The sequence below is a fragment of the Nicotiana tomentosiformis genome, chromosome 5 (genome assembly GCF_000390325.3).
Source record: "Nicotiana tomentosiformis chromosome 5, ASM39032v3, whole genome shotgun sequence".
NCBI classification, from domain to species: Eukaryota; Viridiplantae; Streptophyta; class Magnoliopsida; order Solanales; family Solanaceae; genus Nicotiana; species Nicotiana tomentosiformis.
Window position 1 is genome coordinate 59966757 of NC_090816.1, and position 21455 is coordinate 59988211.

The 21455-nt window shown below is 37.3% G+C and overlaps 1 protein-coding gene and 1 long non-coding RNA gene across 5 annotated transcripts; both read right to left on the reverse strand.

The window, feature by feature from the left end:
- Positions 1-323: 323 nt before the first annotated feature.
- On the reverse strand, positions 324-17004 carry LOC104116642 (thylakoid lumenal 15 kDa protein 1, chloroplastic). Of its 3 annotated transcripts, none has more exons than XM_033661433.2 (9): positions 16809-16978; positions 16567-16698; positions 16360-16455; positions 16124-16196; positions 15239-15300; positions 12761-12842; positions 2955-3015; positions 2791-2867; positions 324-714 (listed from the first exon to the last, which is right to left on the reverse strand). In XM_033661433.2, exons 1-8 carry the CDS (start codon positions 16917-16919, stop codon positions 2816-2818), a joined length of 669 nt encoding a protein of 222 aa, XP_033517324.1. In that variant the 5' UTR covers positions 16920-16978; the 3' UTR covers positions 324-714; positions 2791-2815. The 3 variants fall into 3 exon arrangements, with proteins under 3 accessions (XP_033517324.1, XP_070031051.1, XP_009625837.1); XM_070174950.1 differs by lacking the exon at positions 324-714 and adding an exon at positions 1844-2331; XM_009627542.4 differs by lacking the exon at positions 324-714 and having other exon boundaries at positions 2685-2867; positions 16809-17004.
- Positions 3153-12754, reverse strand: LOC117281582 (uncharacterized). Of its 2 annotated transcripts, XR_011407819.1 has the most exons (3): positions 10266-12754; positions 10065-10189; positions 3153-9937 (listed from the first exon to the last, which is right to left on the reverse strand). It is a non-coding gene; the product is annotated as an uncharacterized lncRNA (long non-coding RNA). The 2 variants fall into 2 exon arrangements; XR_004512219.1 differs by having other exon boundaries at positions 3153-10189.
- Positions 17005-21455: the final 4451 nt, after the last annotated feature.

Below are 21455 nucleotides of genomic sequence, written 5' to 3' on the forward strand. Positions count from 1 at the left end.
ACAGATCTCTACCAAAAACCTCGATTCTCCAGTGGTCACTGTCCGAGCACCACTGTTTCACTCATTAGAAGCAGAGGAGGCGCGTAAAGTTTTAAATAACTTATTGTTCTACAATAAGAGTTTTACCTTAAAATTCGATTAGCAATTAAACTTATTTAGTGATTTTAAGGATACGTGATTTAATCCAATACCAATTGACAAATAAGGAATTGAATAAATAATCTAAATAGTAAAATAAATCAAACCAGTGTTCTAGCGGCGCTTTCGACCTCGATTCGAGATGGTCTCGAAGTTGGGTAAGAAGAACAGTAAAGAGCAGAAGATAAACAATGATGAACAGTAATGGATAGTAAGTAAAATTGAGAGCAACATTTTTGTATATCTTTATCAGTGAATCAATCCCCTTACAAATGAATAGGGTCCCTCTTTATATAGTAGAGGAATCCTAAATAAGGTACAATTCTAATAACGAAAACAATTCACATGATTGACGTCAATAACCACTTGATTTGATATGTTCCGGAATTTCCGCCGAGATCTTCGGTCGGTTGCTAATATCTCGCCTTTCCATTATTATGCCTTACTCGAAGTCGGTCATGCTCGGTCTCGATCTTCAGCAAGCACTTCGATCTTCGTGCTCCGTACTTTGCTATTGAGCTCGAGCCTGGTTTATTACGAGCTTACTCTCGGGGCAGCTCCTCGTGCCTATGATATCTGACATGCCCGATTTCGACCGTATACAAAGAGTAAGAAAAGAATTTGTTGTTGCAAGATGCCTCGAAGCATTATGTACCAGTAAGGAAACCATGACATTATTCTTCATTTTTTTCTTCTTTTTAATTTAAGTCTCGTGCCAGTTCTGCTACTTTTTTCATGGAATATCAGCACAATCTGCTGGAGTTCAACCAAGAAAACCCGATATCCGGTATATTGTGCTGATGTTGGGAAGCTTGACCCCCATTATAGTGTTCACGAATTTAATGTATAGAAGCTTGAACTCCAAAATAATTACCTGGAATTATATGTCTCTGCGCTTTTCTAAGTAGGGGCATGCTTTATTAAGTTGAGGGTACTTTTATCTAAATTTTATTTTCGTGTTAAAAGGTGGCTAGTTTTCGACGATTTTTAAACCTATGATTATTTTTCAATTACAATATCTAAAACCGGCTATTTATGAATTTTACCCTTCTCCCTAGGAGATAATTTAGTAAAGCCCACAGTGACTCTTGGACAGGGACATGAACTTTGTAATCATCTCCGTTATATTTCTGAAAATGATACCAAGTAGCCATTTTTAAGCATACTATTTAAATATATCCACAGTTTACAATATATTTAAAGATTAATCAATTTGCTCTTGACGATACTAAGTCTTAAATTTTAAATTAGCAGTTCAAAAATTTAGGATACAAAAATTAAGGATACTTATAGCCTGTTTTGCCAAGCTTCTCAAAAGGCCAGAAGTGATTTTTTTCCCAAAAGCACTTTTTTTCCTAACTTGAGGTGTTTGGCCAAGCTTTTTTTAGCAGAAGCAGTTTCTGAGTAACAGAAAAAAATAACTTCTTTCCAAAAGCAGAAGCAGAAGCAGTTTTAACTTTTCTTCTTATCAAAAATACCCTTAACAAAATATAGTATATACTAAAATAACCGTCAAACCTAATACTTAGGATATTAAGGTATAAATATTTCTTATCATTTTTAGGATAGCTTTCTAATATATAGTGACTTTAGAGGTGAATGTTTTTATATTTGTTGAATGATTTTTAATATATTTAACTTATATTAAAATAATTAAGTACTTTTAAATTTTATTTTCATATTGTACTTAAATAAAATAAAAAGATTTAATTATTGCTTGTAATAACAAACTTTTGAGATTATTTATTTACTTATAATATTAACTATTAAGTAAATCTATTAATGTCCTTATTCGTAATTTGATACTTAAAAGCACTTTCTGAAAAGCTTGGCCAAACACAAATTATTGCTCAAAAGTGTTTTTCAGAGTGATTAGCCAAACACAAACTGCTTCTCTCCAAAAGTAGTTTTTTCAAAAGCACTTCTCAAAATAAGCTGATTTCTCCAACTTGGCCAAACAGGCTATTAGTCCTGAAGTTTGGGTGAATTGACTAATCTTTAAATACATTACAAATTGTGAATATATTTTAAATAACAGACTTAAAAGTACTTAAAAGTGGCTACTAGTGCACTTTGCCCGTTATATTTTTGTTTATTTATCTAAAAAAAATCATCTTACGAACAAATACGAACCATTTTTTAATCTCTGCAAAAAGTCAAAAGAGACATTTCCTTTGAGTTGGAAGAAACAGTCTGTAGATAGAAATGGGGAGGAATCCTACATTAATCAAATAATGAAAACATAATTATACTAATCGAAGTTCTGATGAGTTAATAATGTATGAGATGCCGAGATAATTGGATAAAGTAATATATCAGGCCATTGGAACTAGTACTCAGCATATTATATTTGGCGAGGAAAACTGAAAGTAGGTTTCAATTTATTGATCTCAAGTGTGTTAAGTACTTATTTATTAATCACAACCAGAAGTACGGGGGTTAATTAGCTGGTTTAAGATGTAAAACTACGAATGCAACAATTTGATATGTAAATACCAGTTACCACATTCATAATCGAGGCAATGCTGGAAGAGGAGAATACCCGATAAGAGGTAACTTTGATGTTTTATGTGAAACCATGAGGTTCAAAAGCCAGAATCATATATAGGAATAAATAGGGAGTAATTGATCCATGAATGATTAACAGCTTACTCTACTAGATTCTGAAATCTGCAGGCTATTTGCAGAACAATGTGTCTCGTGTTGCATTACCGGTTACTGGATTCACCCTGCAGACGAATAATGTTGTGACTATGGAAAGTATGGAACTGGAGCGAGATACTGTAAACATAAAGACTTTGAAAGGAACCTCTTACCCGTCAGCAATCTTGCAAAGGTATTCCCGTTGATCGTCTCTTAAAGGAACATCCGTGAAGTCTGAACATATACGAGGAAGATCAAGGAATCAGTATGAATAACCAATAAATAGTAATCCCATAGGATGTTTACAGCAAATTTAACAGTGCACACGATATCTTTGTCATAGTATTCCTTCAAAGTTTTCTATAAATTCATTTTCATCTACACCAAGCATGCAAGTAAAGGTACGGTGCTGACCATTTTCATCAGCTCTACATTCAACTTTGTTGTTCATTCCTTTTAAGAATATATAGAAAGTGAATAACCAACAAAAGGGTTCTGTATCCGAAATACACTATCAGTAACAGGGAACCAATACTAGTATAAGAGCATCCTGTATTTAGCCGGAAAATAGACTCGCCGCGTGGACCTATTCTGTGACGACATATGTCATTGAAGTTAGTACGACAAAGAAAAATGACGTGTACAGAAGAAGTATGCAATACCTCGGGGTGGTACACAAATTTACCGTACCTATTCGCCTCGGAGTCAAACACAAGGGCACAACCATGGATCTGATAAAAAGGGATCACTAACGGTTACGAGTATGGAACGAATCAGTCAATCCCTGATTACACGGGATTTGCCATCACTACCTCAACAAATCAATCATGTAACGGACAATTAATGCAATAAATGACAGTAACGGGCAGGAGCTAAACAAGGCAAACAGTTACGAATGAAAGTACTATTTAAACCACCTTCTATATCTTGTATCATCATAGAGAAATACTCAATTACTCTCTCAATTATATTGCTCAATTTAAGCTCTCTATTGTTGAAAAAGCATCTTTGCGATCAAACAGAAGAAGGGCTACATTCATCGATAAGATTTCTATTACTTTCCATCTTTCAATTTGTTCTTTTTTTTATATTTGTCCCTTTCTCTTATCGTTAATATTTGGAAAAGTGAATTAGATCGGTTGGTAGTAACCCGAAATATTTATTTAATTACTTTGACCACAAAAATCATTTTTAGGTTAAACAGTTTGGTTCTGTTACCGGAAGTCTAACAATCGTTCAGTTTTCCATTTATAATTTCTCTTCTCCTAATAACAAATTGTGTCTGGAACTGATCAAGTCATTCAGCAGGGGAATGAACAAGGGGGAACACCTCCAAGGACTTCACCCACGCATTTTCCACAACATTCACGTGATAATTCACCTGTCGAATCTGCTAATTGTAGTACTGAGCAGTGAAATGAAGAACAATCGGGTTTGTAGGATGACTTGAAGCAATTTATCGCTCAACAGATTAGAGAGGCATTAAGAACTTTGGCAAGCAATGCAACGACAGCAAATCTAGCACTACCACCAGTTAACACAACCATGGAAAACCCCAATTCATGGCTTGAAAATTTTGGGAGTAGGAAAAATACAAATAGCTCTGGGGCTGGAGGTTCAGCTACGCCAGGTAATAGTGATTTATAAAATCTAGTTTTAACCTTGCAGAAACAACTCAAGGAGAAGAATGAACGAATAAAGCAAATATCGGGTGTATCACCAGTAATCAAAGGCGTAAATATGGACAAATATTCGCAATAACCGTGAAAACCTAGTGCAGCTCCATTACCAATACCAAAGAAGTTTAAAATGCCAAATATTCCTAAGTATGATGCAACTTCCGACCCATGAGATCATGTGACAGCATTCTCAACATGAGTCAAAGGCAATGATTTGACTAAGCAGGAAATAGAGTCAATGCTGGTGAAATGTATGGCGAAACCCTCACGAAAGGGGCATTAACATGGTATTTTCTTTTACCTGAAAATTCAATTGATTCATTTGCTGAGCTTGCAGATGCATTTATTAAAGCACATTCTGGAGCCCAAAAAGTGGAGAAATGTATGGAGGATATCTTTAAAATACAGCAAGGAAGCACAGAATTACTCGGGGAATTTGTGGATCGCTTCCCGCGGAAAGAATGTTATTACCTCTTATACCTGATAATTGGGTAGCAATAGCTTTTGCAAGAATCCTGAATGAAAGGAGTTCAGAAACTACGAGAAGATTGAATACGAGAATTCTCACCAACCACCTGGAACGACGTTTACAACAGGTACAACACGAAGCTTCAAATAGAGGAAAATACGGTGATTCAGCCAAAATAAGGAGGATAGGTTCGGGAGTCTATCGAATGCAATGCTAGAAGGTCAGAGTCTAAGCGAAGAAGTTCAAAAAATAGGTACGAGCCTTATATGGGACATGCAATGCGAGATCACGCACAAAAATCAGAACAGGTACAGTCTAATCAAAGGTCAAGACAGAGAGGTGTAAATTCTCCCTTACGCGCTGGAAAAGAACTACAAGCAACGAGATACAATGACCACAGTCCCAGACAGAAATTAGTAGATTACAATTTCAATATATAAGTACATCTGAATTATCATCGGTACTAAGAAATATGGGAGATAAGGTACGGTGATCAAAAGAAATGAGGTCGGATCCTAGTAAAAAGAGTCAGAAATTTTGGTGTGTATTCCATAATGATTATGGTCATAGATCAAAGGATTGCAGGCTTTTGCAAAGTGAAGTCAGTTATCTTCTTAAAAAAGATTATCTCACTAAATTATTCAGTGACAAATAAACAGGCTTACATGAAGAACAGGGAGGAACCACCCAAACCACCATCACCGAAGAGGACAGTAAATGTCATAACCGGGGGCGAAGAAGTCAACGGGGGTAACGTATACGGCGGCAAAAATGACAGCTAAGGTATTTGTAACACATGAGAAATGTATTCGGCAAGTCCTAACGGGAGAAAGCATAACATTTAACAACAAGAATGCAGATGGCTTGTTCATACCACACAATGATGCGTTAGTAATTTCCTTACTTGTTCATGACACTAATGTAAATCGAATTTTGATTGATCCAGGTAGCTCAGTAAACATCATACTGCTATGAGTGGTCGAAGAAATGCAAGTAGTGGATCGAATCATACCAAAGGCCCGATGTCTATCCTCATTCGACAATTCAAGTGTAATTACCAAAGTAGTGAAAATTGCGGATATTTTCACCAAGCCGTTGAAGATTGAGCTCTTTCAAAAGCTAAGGATGGCTCTTGGAGTGATGAAACAAGTTTAAGGGGGATGTTGAAATGTGGACAATGTAAACTTGTTTCCATTTGTTTACATTAGTTCATGAACTAGAACATTAATTTAGTACATGTATTAGAGTATGTTCACATTGATGTACTTTGAAAGATATAATGTCTAGTAGTGTTATCCATGTACCTTGAAAGATGTGAGGTGTAGACTTAGTTATTATGTTTACATGTAGTGTAGGCTAGATACATGAAAGATTTTTCCTATAAATAGCAATGTATTCCTAGCCATTTGGAGCAAGTCAAGTTGAATAGAAATCTCCTTTCCTCAACTTTCTTATTTGTGAGTGTTGAGTGTTCTTTTGTGTTGTCTTACTCTCCCAAATTTTCTAACACTTTCGCAACATGAGTGGTAAAGGACACTAATTTTCAAGTGGTGGAAGCCGACATGGCTTATAACATAATTTTAGGAAGACCGTGGATTCATGATATGGATGCGGTACTTTGAACGTTGCATCAAGTTATTAAATTTCCATCACAATGGGGAATTCAACAGATTAGGGGAGATCAACGAGCAACCCGAGAAACAAATTCGGTGGCTATTGCTAGCATCTTAACCAATACTGACAAGGTAAAATAGAAATTACAACATCAAGCTAAGGAGACAACTGAGCCCTCAGCAGCCACGATATCAGGCACGGGAAGTGAAGTAGATACAGACGGGAGGCCAGATGTGATCAAGGAACCAGAAGAGAATGACATAATTAAAATAACATCAGAGGAGCTCGAATCTGTTATCTTATTCGATCACTGGCCCAAGAGAAAAGTCTACATTGGAACAAATCTCAGCCTGAAGCTAAAACGTAAGTTCGAATTTTTACAAGCTAACTCTGATTGCTTTACTTGGTCGCATTCAAATATGACAGATATCCCACCGGAGGTAATGACTCACAAACTTAATGAGAACCCATTACATCCTCCGGTAAAGCAAAAGAAGAGAAAACAAGGCGCTTTCAAGAAGCAGGTGATAAAAGAAGTGGTAAGTAAGCTATTAAAAATCAGGTCTATACGCGAAGTTAAATATCCTGATTGGTTAGCAAATACTATTGTCGTACCAAAAAAAAATGCTAAATGGATGTAGATTATACTGATTTGAACAAAGCATGTCCTAGAGATTGTTTTTCTTTGCCACATATTGATCAATTAATTGACTCTACTGCCGGTTTGAGTTTTTTAGATGCTTATTCTGGATATAATCAAATTAAAATGTATCCCGAAGACGAGGAAAAAACTCCCTTCATTACGGATAGGGGGTCTTACTGTTACAAGGTCATGCACTTTGGACTAAAAAACGCTGGAGCCACATATCAAAGATTGGTGACCAAAATGTTCCAACAGCATTTAAGGAAAACTATGGAGGTATACATTAATGAGATGCTGGTAAAATCAACACAAGCAGAATATCATCTCGAGCATTTGAAAGAAGCATTTGCAATTCTTCGAAGATACAACATGAAGTTGAACCTAGAGAAAAGTGTATTTGGCGTCGCATCAGGTAAATTTTTAGGTTTTCCTTTTTCTAATAGGGAGTCGAAGTAAATCCAGCGCAAATCAAAGTTTTTGAAGAAATTCGGAATGTACTTACAAGCAAAAAAGAAGTACAAAGTCTAACATGAAGAATAACAGCTTTGGCAAGATTTATATCTAGGTCCTCTAAAAGATTCTTTAGGTTTTTCTTACTGCTGAAAAAGCAAAACAAGTTTGAGGGACAGATGAATGTCAACAAGCATTGAAGGATTTAAAAGCTTATCTATCAAAACCACCTTCGCTCTCAAAGCCGAAAGAGGGGGAAAAAGTTGCCTGTTTACCTTGCCGTATCTGAAGTTTCAGTGAATGTAGTTTTGGTTAGAAAAGAAAAAGGCACGCAATTCCCTATCTATTATGTTAGTAAAGCATTGTTAGAAGTTGAGACAAGATATTCGCACCTAGAAAAATTAGCCTTGGCATTAATAATGGAATAAGGACAATTACGACCTTATTTTCAATGTCACCCAATCTATGTTATAACGACTTTTCCATTGCACAATATTTTACATAAGCATGAGTTATCAGGAAGATTAACTAAATGGGCATAGAACTTAGTGAATATGATATTATTTATCAACCACGTAATACCATAAAGTCACATGTACTAGCAGATTTTAGCTCGAACCTAATTCCCGAAGCTAAAAAAGAGGTACGTGTCACTTCCGGAGTCCAATCTAGGGACTTGGATCTTATACACGGATGGATCCTCTAACATAAAAGGAGCAGGTTTGTGTATTGTCTTGCATCTACTGGAGAAATCTTAGACAAGCGATAAAATGTTACCCTATTACTAATAATGAAGCCGAGTATGAAGCAGTGGTTGTAGGTTTGGAACTCGCAGGAGAAATGGGAATCGAGCAGCTCGAAATTAAAAGTGACTCTCAGCTGGTGGTAAACCAAATGCTAGGGAATTATGCAGCGTGAGAGGCACGGATGCACAGTACCTAGAAAAGGTACGGGAGTTATTACATCATTTCCGAGAATGGAAAGCTATTCAAATTCCAAGGGAGGAAAATGCAGAAGCAGATACATTAGAAACCTTGGACCGGTAGCAGATATAACTAACTCTGAAAATGCAATAGTGGTGCATCTATTCCATTCAGCGCTCAATCAAACAAAAAAGCGAGGTAAATTTTACTAGTTTTACAAGGGATTGGCGAAATAAATTTGTAAATTACTTGCAGCATGGGATATTACCCGAGGATAAGAAACAATCTCAAAGGTTACGCACACAAGCTGCTCTCTATTGTTTAGTGAAAGGGAATTGATATCGAAAAATGTTTAGTGATCCTTTGGCTAAATGTCTTGGTCCTGTTCAAACTGAATATGTTATGCAAGAAATGCACGAACGTCGGCGTGGTAATAACGTAGGGGTTAAATCGATGGTAAAAACACTGATAAGAGCCGAATATTTTGTACGACTCCTTTCTGCGGTCGTCAACTTGAGCTGCTGTTGCAGAACTTCTTTTATTTTGTATGACTCCTTTCTCCAACTTAAGGCTTTCAAACTATGCCCTCCAATTATGAGCCTCCGTAGATAATTCTTCCACTTGTTGCTCAGTCCAGGCAATCATTTTCATTAACTCCGTGCCAGTTAAGTTTATCGAGAATAAGAAAAGTAAAAGAAAAAAAAGAGTTGAAGAATAAGAAGAAGAAAAGGATGAAAGTATATCATACCCTAAGAGTTGAATGAACAATATCATTCGCAAGGGTAATTGAAGAATGGGACTCCAACTTTTCCTTATCAAGAGGTCCGATGAGAGGTTTTAGCCAAACAGAAGCCCGATCAGGTCTCTTTAAAAGATATATTTTCTCCCGGACTTCCACCATCACTTGCCGCATTTTCCTTTTTTCCAGAGAGAACAGAGACGGAAGGCACTAAAGCTGGAGCTGCGGGAAGTTGATCTTCATTGGTAAGGTAAACTTGATGGTCTTCACCATCATGGTCCCCGAACCCTTGATCAAACAACTCTTCAATCGGGTCTGTGGTCGGTATCAGAGGTGGCTCAGCAACTTCCTCATCTGTAATAGCCGTCGGAACATCTTCTGGTTCATCAACCAAATGGAAGAGCACGGTATCTAAAGGTTGAGCTTGGGGATTATTCTGGTCGTCCTCCAAAACTATTCGCTTCCTAGTCCGAGGCCTCTTCTTGAGAGAACCTTCCTTCTCTTCCTCTTCTTCCGCAAAGGCAAGAGTTTCTCTATCTTTCCTCTTTGAAGGACAAACTTAAGATACGCTCCTGAGTTGTGTCGACATAAGTCTAATGGTAGGAGCGAAAGAAAGTGGGACACCACGGATTCTGAATCCTGCATATATAGACAAAGCCCCACTTGTGGGATTTCACTAGGTTGTTGTTGTTGCATATGCAAACAAAGTGTTAAAAAAGAAAAGTAAATAGACACGAAAATAAGCACGGTACAAAAAATGATTTACCGTGAGTTTTCACTTTCCATCCATGGAAAAAAAATTTCAAGTCCTCTGATCCATGGGGGCAAAAGATAGCATCAACGCCACCCACTCACGGAATCCTAGTATTTCACCAAAAACTTCCATGATTGCTACAAAACGTGTATATGGAAGAATTAGGGTTTCAATTAAAATAAAAGAAATTTGAAGATAGTGATGAAAACTTACGTTTAAAGTTCCACTTTTCAGGGAAAGACATGTTCTCATCTCCCACCAATTCCCGAGTTAGAACAGCCACAAACTTGTTGTACCACCCTCTGTCGTAATCATCCTCGGGACCAACAACAACCTGTTTACTCCTTGTCGTAAGTGTAAATATTCCAGTACGTAAAAGTTTTCGATGTAGAAGATGATGAAAAGTAAAATTTCGACAAGTAGCATGGGCACGCTACTGCCCTCTAAACTATAGGGCCTATTTGACCAAGGGACACGTTGAAATGCCGACAGAATTCGATGATCACCGAGTCTATTGCATGTTCGAACCCGAGGGTAAATGAGTAAGTGTAGACAAACGAATAGCCTTCAGGATAGCTGATTATTCGATCTTTATCACCAAGAGTTTAGATTGGAAAATTAGATCTTCATCGGCACTTTCTATGAAAAGGGGAAGATGACCAGGTTTGATGAGAGAAGGATAAAGGTCAACATGCTTGTTACGACCTTCTCATTTGTTTATGTTATTGTTCCATTCTGCACAAATAGCAGCAAAGTTAAACTCTTGGGGAATAATCTCAGAGACTAAGGGTTCATTATCAACCTTTGCTTTACCCTTGTAAGAAGATCCACAAGTAGAAGAAGTTCTAGCTTTGGTAGAAGAAGCAAATTTTGAACAGCTTCCTTTAACGGAATAGGAGCTATTTCTATTTTCCATAGAACCAAGGTTACAAAGCCTTCCTCCCCTTCTTCTAGTCCTAACCGGAGCTACTGTATAGGGAAGATCGTCGACTATAACAATGCAACGAGGAGAAGCAGTAGGAGCAGTAGAAGCAGATGATTTGGAAGCCATGGAAGATATGAAGAAAGGAAGTTGAAGGCAAGAATGAAGAGCAAAGAAGGATTTTAGGAAAAAGACAAAGACGAAAGAAAGTAGATGGAAGATTATGAGGGTTTGTGGTTCTTATAAGGCAAAGATATGCCATCATAAACCTTCATCATAGGACTGTCATATCAAATTGACAGTCATATGTGCCCGGAAAACTGCTGCAAACTTCATAACCAATCGTAACAAGACACGTGTCTCGAGCATTAAATGGAAGAAGTGCATGTCTCTTCACTTCTGCAGCACGCAATAATAATCTCGGGAAGAGGCGGAGTTGACTACACAGTTTGGGGGGGGAGGGGGGTGGAACTACTTGTATTAGTGAAAATAGACGCACCACGTGGACTTATTATGTGATGACAGATGTCATTGAAGTTATTACAACAAAGAAGAATGACGTGTACAGAAGATGTGTGCAATACCTTCGAGGTCGTACACAAATTTACCGTGCCTATTAGCCTCGGGGTCAAATACAAGAGCACAACCACAAATCTGATAGATAGGGGTCGTTCACTGCTACGAGTATGAAAAGAATCAATCATCATACACAAATTTACCGTGCCTATTAGCCTCGGGGTCAAATACAAGAGCACAACCACAGATCTGATAAATAGGGGTCGTTCACGGCTACGAGTATGAAAAGAATCAATCATTCCCTGATTACACGGGATTTTCCATCACTACCTCAACTGTTACAAATCAATCACGTAACAGACAATTAATGTAATAAATGACAGTAACGGGCAAGAGCTAAACAAGGCCAAAAGTTATGAAAGAAAGTACTATTTAAACCACTCTTCCATATCTTGTATCATCATCGAGAAATACTCAATTACTTTCTCTCAATTATATTGCTCAATTTAAGCTCTCTATTGGTGAGAATGCATCTTTGTGTTCATACATAAGAAGGGCTACATTCATCATAAGATTTCTATTACTTTCCATCTTTCAATTCGTTCCATTTTTATATTTGTTCCTTTTTCTTATCGTTCATATTTGGAAAAGTGAATTAAATCAGTTGTTAGTAACTCGAAATATTTATTTAATTGCTTTGACCATAAAAATCATTTTTAGGTTAAACACATCCGCATTGGCACGTCAAATAAAACAGCTGCCAGATTGGTTTTATTTGAAGAATATATTCTTCAACCATAGAAGACCAAGTTTACCTTTTTCTTTCTTTTGGGAAACAATCAACTCAATGCTGAGGATAAGAATCAGCAACTTTCTTCAGCTTGCATGTCAGTGTTCAAATTCACGGTAAAAATTCATTGAATGGGTACTTAATGTTCAGAAGATGAATAAGATACTGAGAAAAATTTCATGTTGAAGGTGGAACAGAGAGAAATCGCCACACCCAAACTGACACATTACTGCACAGTTTTTATTCCTCTATATTATCTTAGCTAGTCCAATTCCATAAATATTTCTCCAAACTTTGCCGAATACAGCAGCAACTCTCCGATTTTAATAAACCAGTGTATTCTTCTACTCTTTCCTATTATGCATAATTCTTTGCGTTTTTTAGATAGTTGCTTGACTGCGTTCTTGTGCAATAACTACCTCCCAGGGCATCTTGGTGTACTTCATTATACAAGAAAATTCTTTTGCTGTTTCCTCTTACCTGCCCCTTCTATATTGGACCCCTTGAAAGATGTATTGCCAGTTGTAAGTGCTCCTTCCAGGTTAGCATTGCTTAAATTCACCTGCACCATAGAGGTTGGTAGTCACAACAACAGAGTAGCAGCAATTCCAGCAGTGTAGAAACATGAACAAGGTTTATCTATTTTTTGAACTAGAGGATATGTCAACTCAGTTTCATTAGACAACAGGGCGGTTCACTTAGTTTCACTAAACTAGAGAGAGGTCTAATTCAGTGACCGAGGCGGAATTTTCACTAAGAGGAGACAAAAAATAAAAGTAACCAGGCAAAGAAGTCAAGAGGATTCAACATCTAATATATACAAATAAAAAAAGATTTAACCATATATAAACAATGTAATTTTTCAGCGAACGTTCCATCCCCTAGCTCCACCCCTGGTCTGATTAATCACCTAAGATTAACTGTGAATATTGACATATCTGATGTTAAATACTGGGCTTTATCATATGAATTAAGAAAGATGTGGCCCAAAGGGTTGATAGGAAGCGAGTGGTCAGTAAGATTATCTAACACACATGTAGGCTATGCATTCAACAATTCCATGATTGTGATTTTTCCACTAATCAGAGATAAGTCTTCATCAGAGAATACAATACAGAGATAAGCATGTCAGAATTCAGATTTGGAGCATAAAGGACAAAGTGCCAGATGCATAAATTGCAAAGAGACCCTCTCTTGACCAGACTTTCCCATTGGCTCTGACTGACAAAACCTTTTATTTTATCTGGATTAGGTGGCAAAATCGCCTGTATCAATCCGGAAAGAAAGATTGAGGGGTCAGACAGGGCTTCGACTTTCATTGAGTGTAGGATTGAGACTACAAATGGAATGGAATCTGTTGGTAGATCCACATTTCCGTCCAACTATATAAGAGATTTCTTTGTGCTGGGTCGTGAGCTACGTGGAGCGTTAAAGAAATGGGATCCTTTGCCTTTGCCTTGGATATTAGGAATGGTGAGAAAGGCTTATTGTTGGTTCGACACCCTCCAAGAAAGATTGGGAACACCAGGCTGCGGTCAGTCAAGGAGAGATTAGGTCAAGGGATTTAAGATAGAAGTTCCGTCAATCAAAGGAAAAAGGATGCTCTTGGAAAGAAGGAAACAAAGATATCCAAAAGAATAGGCCTTGAAGGAAGGCATGAATGAGAGAGAACTGGTCTAAGGGCTGAAAAGATATGTTGCGTCACCTTCCTAAGCCCTTACTCCTTTTCCTTGCGTGATTCGCAAAAATAGGACACTTCGGTGCCACTCTTGATTTTTTGACCGCGCTTGCCCCATGGTTTAACAAGTTTTGACTATCGCTTGCCTTACGGGCTATACTTTTGAGTTTTGCTCTTAAAGGTTTGCCCATGGGGTAAGCGGGGTCAAAAAATCAAGACCATCCATTTTCAAGGTCATTAGTAGGGATGGCAAGCGGTGCGGTGCGGTGCGGTGTGGTCTGTATAAACCCACAAAATTTCAACCCAACTCGCCCCGCCCCGCATGGCATTTCCACCCGCATCCGCCCGACCCACTTCAGTTCTTTTTTTCTTGATTAGTTTTATTTCTTTTTAATTTTTTTGGCTAAAAGTTCCCATGTCAGTTAAGAATTTACGATTGGATGTAACTGCTTTGCTTAGTTTCTCCAATATATTGCATAGGATTAAAAGTACACAAAGTCTAAAAATAATAGTAAGGTTATTTAGAAATTAAATGCTTTTTAAAAATATTTTGAAGTAGTAAAATTATATAAAGTAGCAAGTAAACATGAAACTAATTTCTATATAAAAACTTGAGCTGCTTCCGTACTCCATTATAGATTAGATTCAGCACACATGTAATAAGGCATTGTAAATTTTTTGTTACGAATTACTTATTAAAAAAATTACGAATTAGGCTAATAAATTTAGGATTGTTTATTATGTTATCCAGAAAACCTTTCTAATGCAGACAAACATACTTTGACAGAAACTTAATATCTCAAAAGTAGACCGAAGACGTCATGAAAGGTTATAATTTTGTGAAAAATTTAAGCTCTAACCTGCACCCGCACAAAATTTAAATTTTTTTATTTCAACCCGCCCAGCCCCGCCCATTGCCATCCCTAGTCATTGGATGTAATTTCCTGCTTTTTTCCTTTTGCACGCCTTGTCGAAGTAGAAGATGTGCCAGTAGTTCAAAAGTACTTTCTTAAAACAACGAATCACTTCTCACTAACAGGGCATTTTGTGGGCCGCTAAGCCTGCCATTCCGAGAACCTAAAGTCTTCAGCACAAAAATCATCCAAATCAAGTAGGACTAACAATCTTTTAATTTCCCCGGTTACCTAAGTCTGCAAAGTGGCAAGCAGTTAGTAGGACACCTATCCTAGGTCTGTGTTGATGCAGCTATTTTTCTCTCCACAAAGCCAAAGGGACAACACTAACGTATTGATCATGGAATCAATCAATGAGCCGCTCACCTTTGTCACATTTGCTAAGGAGAAGTCAGCCCCTCTAAGATCAGCATCTGAAAGATCAGCCCCTGGCCATATAAAGGGAATATTACATAATGGATATTTAGGTGAAAATTCAAGAGCCTTCAGTTTCGGGAAGCACCAATGAAACAAGCACCAACACCAAGTCATGACCAGCCTTTTACGAGAAATTTGAACTTATATAACATCCTTCCTTCCATTTCATATAGCATCACCGTTTAAGACAGTGATTCATGCTGTTACAGAATATAAAGTGAATTACATAATCAGGAACATGGATGCACTGAATGAAGCCTGGATTTCATAATAAAGATTCAAATTAGTACAAGGATTACTTTCTTTATTTCCTATATGGTCCTGAAAAAAGTGTTGTTTAAAATAAGAAGATGAATGGGATGATGGTAATGATACATTTCACAATTGCATACAAATTGCAGATTTTCTTTTAAAAAAGGATCATCTTCTAGAATTCTCTTAAATAAGTTTCTGCAGGTCTTGCTCTGCTACCTCAATTTATATGTTTTTATGACTCTTCCTGCTTCTCCCTAAAGGGGATTCTTATATTCCACACACACACACACACACCTTTCTTTCTGATGTTTCTTCTAACTTTTCACCAGGACACATTTCCAGAATCTTCTTAGCTGGTGTTCCATTCGATGGTGGTTATCGTTTTCCATTTGATTCTCTATCGTTGAAGTTAGTGGGAAGAATTAGTTTGTCAAATGGGTACTAGTGCTTACATCAGATGGATTACTCCTTCGATGAGCAATATCAAAAAACCGCAGATCAGATTATTACTTACATTACCAACTGCATATTTGTCTGCTACTAAACCAGGAAATGGAATGTAAAGAATGATGAACTTGCCTGTTAAATCGGCATCAAAGAAGCTAGCTCCAATTAAATTTGCACCTTTAAAATTAGCTTGCCTGAGTATTGACTGTGACAAACTCACATAAACACCATATGCATTCTTAGTCGTACAATCAAACAGCAACCAGTAAATATCAAGATAACCTTTAAAATTCACGCGTTAATCAATAAATCATATGAAATGGTACAAGAGCAAAAAGAAAGTAGTGTGAATAAAACCACATTATTACCGTTTTAAAGTCTTGTTTGATCAAAGTTTTGCCACTAAAATCCTTCCCTGTAAGATCTTGGCCCCTAGTCACTCCAGCACCGTAAGGACCTCCACCCTTGATTAACACACATTATGCGTCAAACCCATATGAGAAACAAAGAAAACCCACCAATTCATTCATCAATATTTTGAGCTTGGAACAAACCAAATAAAATGGGTTGAATACCTTAAACGCTAAAGCAGGATCCGAGGCCAAGAAGAGTGAAGCAGAGAGAAGAGCTAGAAAGCTTGCTCTTGATATTGATTCACCAAAAGAAACCAATGCATTTCTCGAACTCTCAACTGAATCCAGAGAAACCTGTGATAAATTCGAGCACGATTGACTTACTTTACCTTTAAAAAGAAATTCAAGCACAATTGGCTAAGTTGTACTGGAGTAAGGACTTTGAATCAATTGGGAATATTTACCTGTGGAGAGAAAGAAGAAGATTGATGGGTTAGTGAGAACAGGTTAGGACTCTGAAGTTTATTTGGATTTGGAGGGAGCTTGGTACACAAGCAGACGCTAGGAATTGCCATTTCTTGGTTGATTGCTGATATGGAAAATGTGTGTGGCTAATCCGTATGATGTTTATCACTTTTAAAAACTAAAGACGAAAACTGTAAGATGACCCATGAGAATTGCCAAAATATCATAAAATTCCACTCATCCTTACATGTAACTACACCTTTTTTTTTTTTAATAATTATCATTCAACCACAATCCTTATTGGTACATGTAATACATCCTACTCTAGTAAAGCCTAAAATAACAACAACAACAACAACAACCCAGTAAAACTACACAGGTAAGAGGTATGGGGAGGGTAGTGTGCACGCACACCTTACCTCTACCCGATGGAGTAGAGAGGCTATTTCCGATAGACCCTGGGCTCGAGAAAACGAAAAAGACGAAAAAGATAATATATCAGTACTATCAACAGAAACCATAAAAATAATAACAGCATTATAAGAACCAGAAAATAGTTGAAACGCAATAACAATAACCAGTAAATAAGGCCCGGTGCTATGAAAAATGGGAGAATAGTGTGAACACAACATTAACCACTAGCAATCTAAGACAAACCCTATCAGACTAGCCTCACACCCGGAACGAAGTAGAAAAATATTCAACTACCTCCTAAAATACAACCCTAATGCTCGATCTCCACACCTTCTTATTAAGGGCCATGTCCTCGAAAATCTGAAGTCACGTCATGTCTTGCCTGATCACCTATCTCCATACTTCTTAGGCCGCCCTCTACCTCTTCTCGTACCCGGCAAAGCCAACCGCTCACACCTCTTACCGGGGCATTAGGGTTTCTCCTCCGTAGATACCCAAACCATCTGAGCCTCGCTTCCCGCATCTTGTCATCTATAGGAGTCACGCCCACCTTCTCCCGAATATCTCTATTCCTAATCTTATCCATCCTAGTGTGCCCACATATCCACCTCAACATCCTCATTTCTGCTACTTTCAACTTCTGTAAATCCTAGAACATTTTGTATATTTTAGAACTAATCCAAAATTGAAATAAAACAATAAAAGAAAAGAAGAATATTGCAAAGAAAGGAAATAGAGAATTATATTGGTTTTAAGAAAAATTACAGCGAGATAAAATCCTTTATTTATAGGGGAAGAGTGATTTAGCCACACAGTAACAAACTCTAAAAATTCTCTAAAAGATAGACATTCACTCTAAGTACAATTCTATTCATCACACTCTCCCTTGAATGTCTATTCAGTAGGTAATGTGCCTCGTTAAAACCTTAACTAAACTAAAACCCAGTGAAAAAAAATTCTAGTGAAGGAAAAAGTGTACACATGTTTAGTAATATTCCTTTTGGTTGCCTCGTTAAAAACTTTGCAAGGAAAACCTAGTGGGACAAAACCTTGTAAGGAAAAAAGAGTACAACACATCTTAACCCCCCCCCCCCCCTGATGAGAGCATCAATTCACGTCTTTAAGTCTTTGCATCCCAATCTTATATACTAGCTTCTTGAAGGTTGACGCTGGTAGAGATTTGGTGAACAAATCAGCCATATTATCACTTGAATAAATCTGTTGCACATTAATATCACCATTCTTTTGAAAATCATGTGTAAAAAATAACTTTGGTGAAATGTGCTTTGTCCTATCTCTTTTTATGAATCCTCCCTTCAATTGGGTTATGCATGTTGCGTTGTCTTCATACAAAATTGTGGGTAGTTTATCACACTTCAAACCACATTTTTTCTCGAACAAGATGTAGTATAGACCTCAACCACACACATTCTCGACTTGCTTCATGCATAGCAACTATCTCAGCATGGTTAGATGAAGTTGCCGCGATTGATTGCTTAGTCGATCACCAAGATATGGCAGTGCCTCCACATGTAAACACATAGCCTATTTGAGATCGAGTCTTGTGTGGGTCAGATAAATATCCAACATCGGCATAACCAACAAGATCGGGACTGCAATCATTTCCATAAAATAAGCTTATATTGGTAGTCCCTTTTAGATACCATAATATGTGTTTGATTTCGTTCCAATGTCTCCTTATAGGAGCAGAGCTATATCTTGCTAAGACATTAACTGAAAAAGTTATGTCAGGCCTTGTAGTATTAGCAAGATACATTAGTGCACCAATTGCACTAAGATATGGTACTCCAGGACCAAGAAGCTCTTCATTCTTTTCTTGAGGTCGGAACGGATCCTTATTCACATCAACGATCGAACAACCATTGGAGTACTTAACGGATGTGATCCATCCATGTAAAACTATTTCAATACCTTTTCTGTGTAGGCAGATTGACAAACAAAAATTCTGTTTGCCAAATGTTCAATTTGCAAACCGAGACATAATTTTATCTTTCCGAGATCTTTCATCTCGAATTCCCTCATGAAATAATCAATTGCCTTTTGGAGTTCTGTAGGAGTTCCAATAAGGTTTATGTTATCAACATATATGGCAAGTACAATAAACCCCGATGTTGTTTTATTTATAAAAACACATGGACAAATGACATCATTCATATAACCTTCCTTTAATAAATACTCACTAAGGAGGTTATACCACATTCGTCCTGGTTGTGTTAGACCATACAAAGATCTTTGCAATTTGATTGAAAATATTTTTTGGGACTTTGAATTATGTGCGGTAGGCATTTTAAATTCTTCGAAAATTCTCATGTATATCTCATTATCAAGTGAGACATAAAGGTAGGCTGTAATCACATCCATTAAATGCATGTCAAACTTTACATGGACAGAAAAACTAATGAGATAAAGAAAGGTTATTGCATCCATAACAGGTAAATATATCTCTTCATAATCGACACTAGGCTTTTAAAATCCTTGTGCAACGAGGCGTGCCTTATATCTTTGTATCTCATTTTTCTCATTCCTCTTACGTACAAAGACCCATTTATAGCCAACAGGCTTAACATCACTAGGTGTTTGAACTACAGGCCCAAAACCTTTACGTTTTGCAAGTGAATTCAGCTCTGATTGAATTGCTTCTTGCCATTTTGGCCAATCACATCTTTATCAACGTTCTCCAATAGATTGAGGTTCAAGATCCTCATTATCTTGCATAACGCTAGATGCAACATTATATGCAAAGACATAATCCACCACTATATCCAATCAATTCAAATCCATCTCAATATCGATTGGATTTATTGATAGTTCCTTATTTTCATGAGTCTCAGGCTTAGTGATTTCCTCATGAATCTCAGGATTGGTTAAATCATGTATTTCTTTATGAGACTCTTTCGTTGTGTCATCTTGGTCATTTATTTTTCTTTTTATAGGATTTTGATCCTTAAAACCTAATGGTCTGCCACGCTTTAGGCGTGCTTTTGACTCATTAGATATGACACTCGAAGATTGTCCAATAGGGACATCAATACGGATTGGAACATTCTCTGCAGGGATATGTGATTTTGTTATCCTTTTCAGATCCGTAAATGCGTCTAGCATTTGATTTGCTATTTTTTATAAATGAATAATCTTTTGTACCTCTTTTTCACAAATAAAGGCACATGGATCAAGATGAGACAATGATGGATTTTTCCACAAAATTTTCCATTTGGTTTCACCATTTTCTCCCCCTAATTTTGGGGAAAATGTCGAATCGAATCGACAATCTGCAAATTGAGCAGCGAACAAATCTCCCGTTAATTTTTTGAGGTAGCGAATAATTGAGGGCGATTCAAACCAAACATATATGCCTAAACTTCTTTGGGGACCCATCTTTGTGCGATATGGTTGTACTACAGGCACATATACTGCACATCCAAAAATTCTTAAATGGAATATATTAGGTTCATGACCCAAAACTAATTGTAATGGGGAACACTTATGATAATTTACCGGTCTGAGACGAACTAGCATTGCCGCATGCAAAATGGCATGACCCCAAACGGAAGTGGGCAACCTCATTTTCATGAGTAATGGTCTTGCTATCAATTACAAACGTTTAATCAAAGATTCTGCAAGGCCATTTTGAGTGTGAACATGAGCTACAAAATGATCCACTTTTATCCCATTTATTAGGAAATAATCATTAAATGCTTGTGATGAAAACTCAGCAGCATTATCAAGTCGAATAGACTTAATTAGATTATCGGGGAACTGTGCCCGTAATCGGATTATTTGTGCCATTAATTTTGCAAATGCCAGATTGCGAGATGATAATAGGCACACATGAGACCATCTAGAAGATGTATCTATTAAGACCATAAAATATTTGAATGACCCACTAGGTGGGTGAATAGGTCCAGGAATATCCCCTTGTATATGTTCCAAAAACGCAGGGGAGATTTCTCTTCTAGTAAAACGTGATACACAGTTGATATCGGGCGAGATTTGTGCCATAATATCCGGTTGAGGACGGATATTTCAGCCTCTCATTTGTCCTTTCTAACCGCCTTTCCTTTAGCCTTGGTTCTTCAATTTTCTCTGCGTGGCCGGTACTCGGTACCATACTCGACCTGAGCGTACCACTCTACAACTGTGAACTTTGGTGGGGTAACCCTAAACTTAGGCCGATGAGGCCATATTCAGAATCATCTAAAAAAAACATCTCT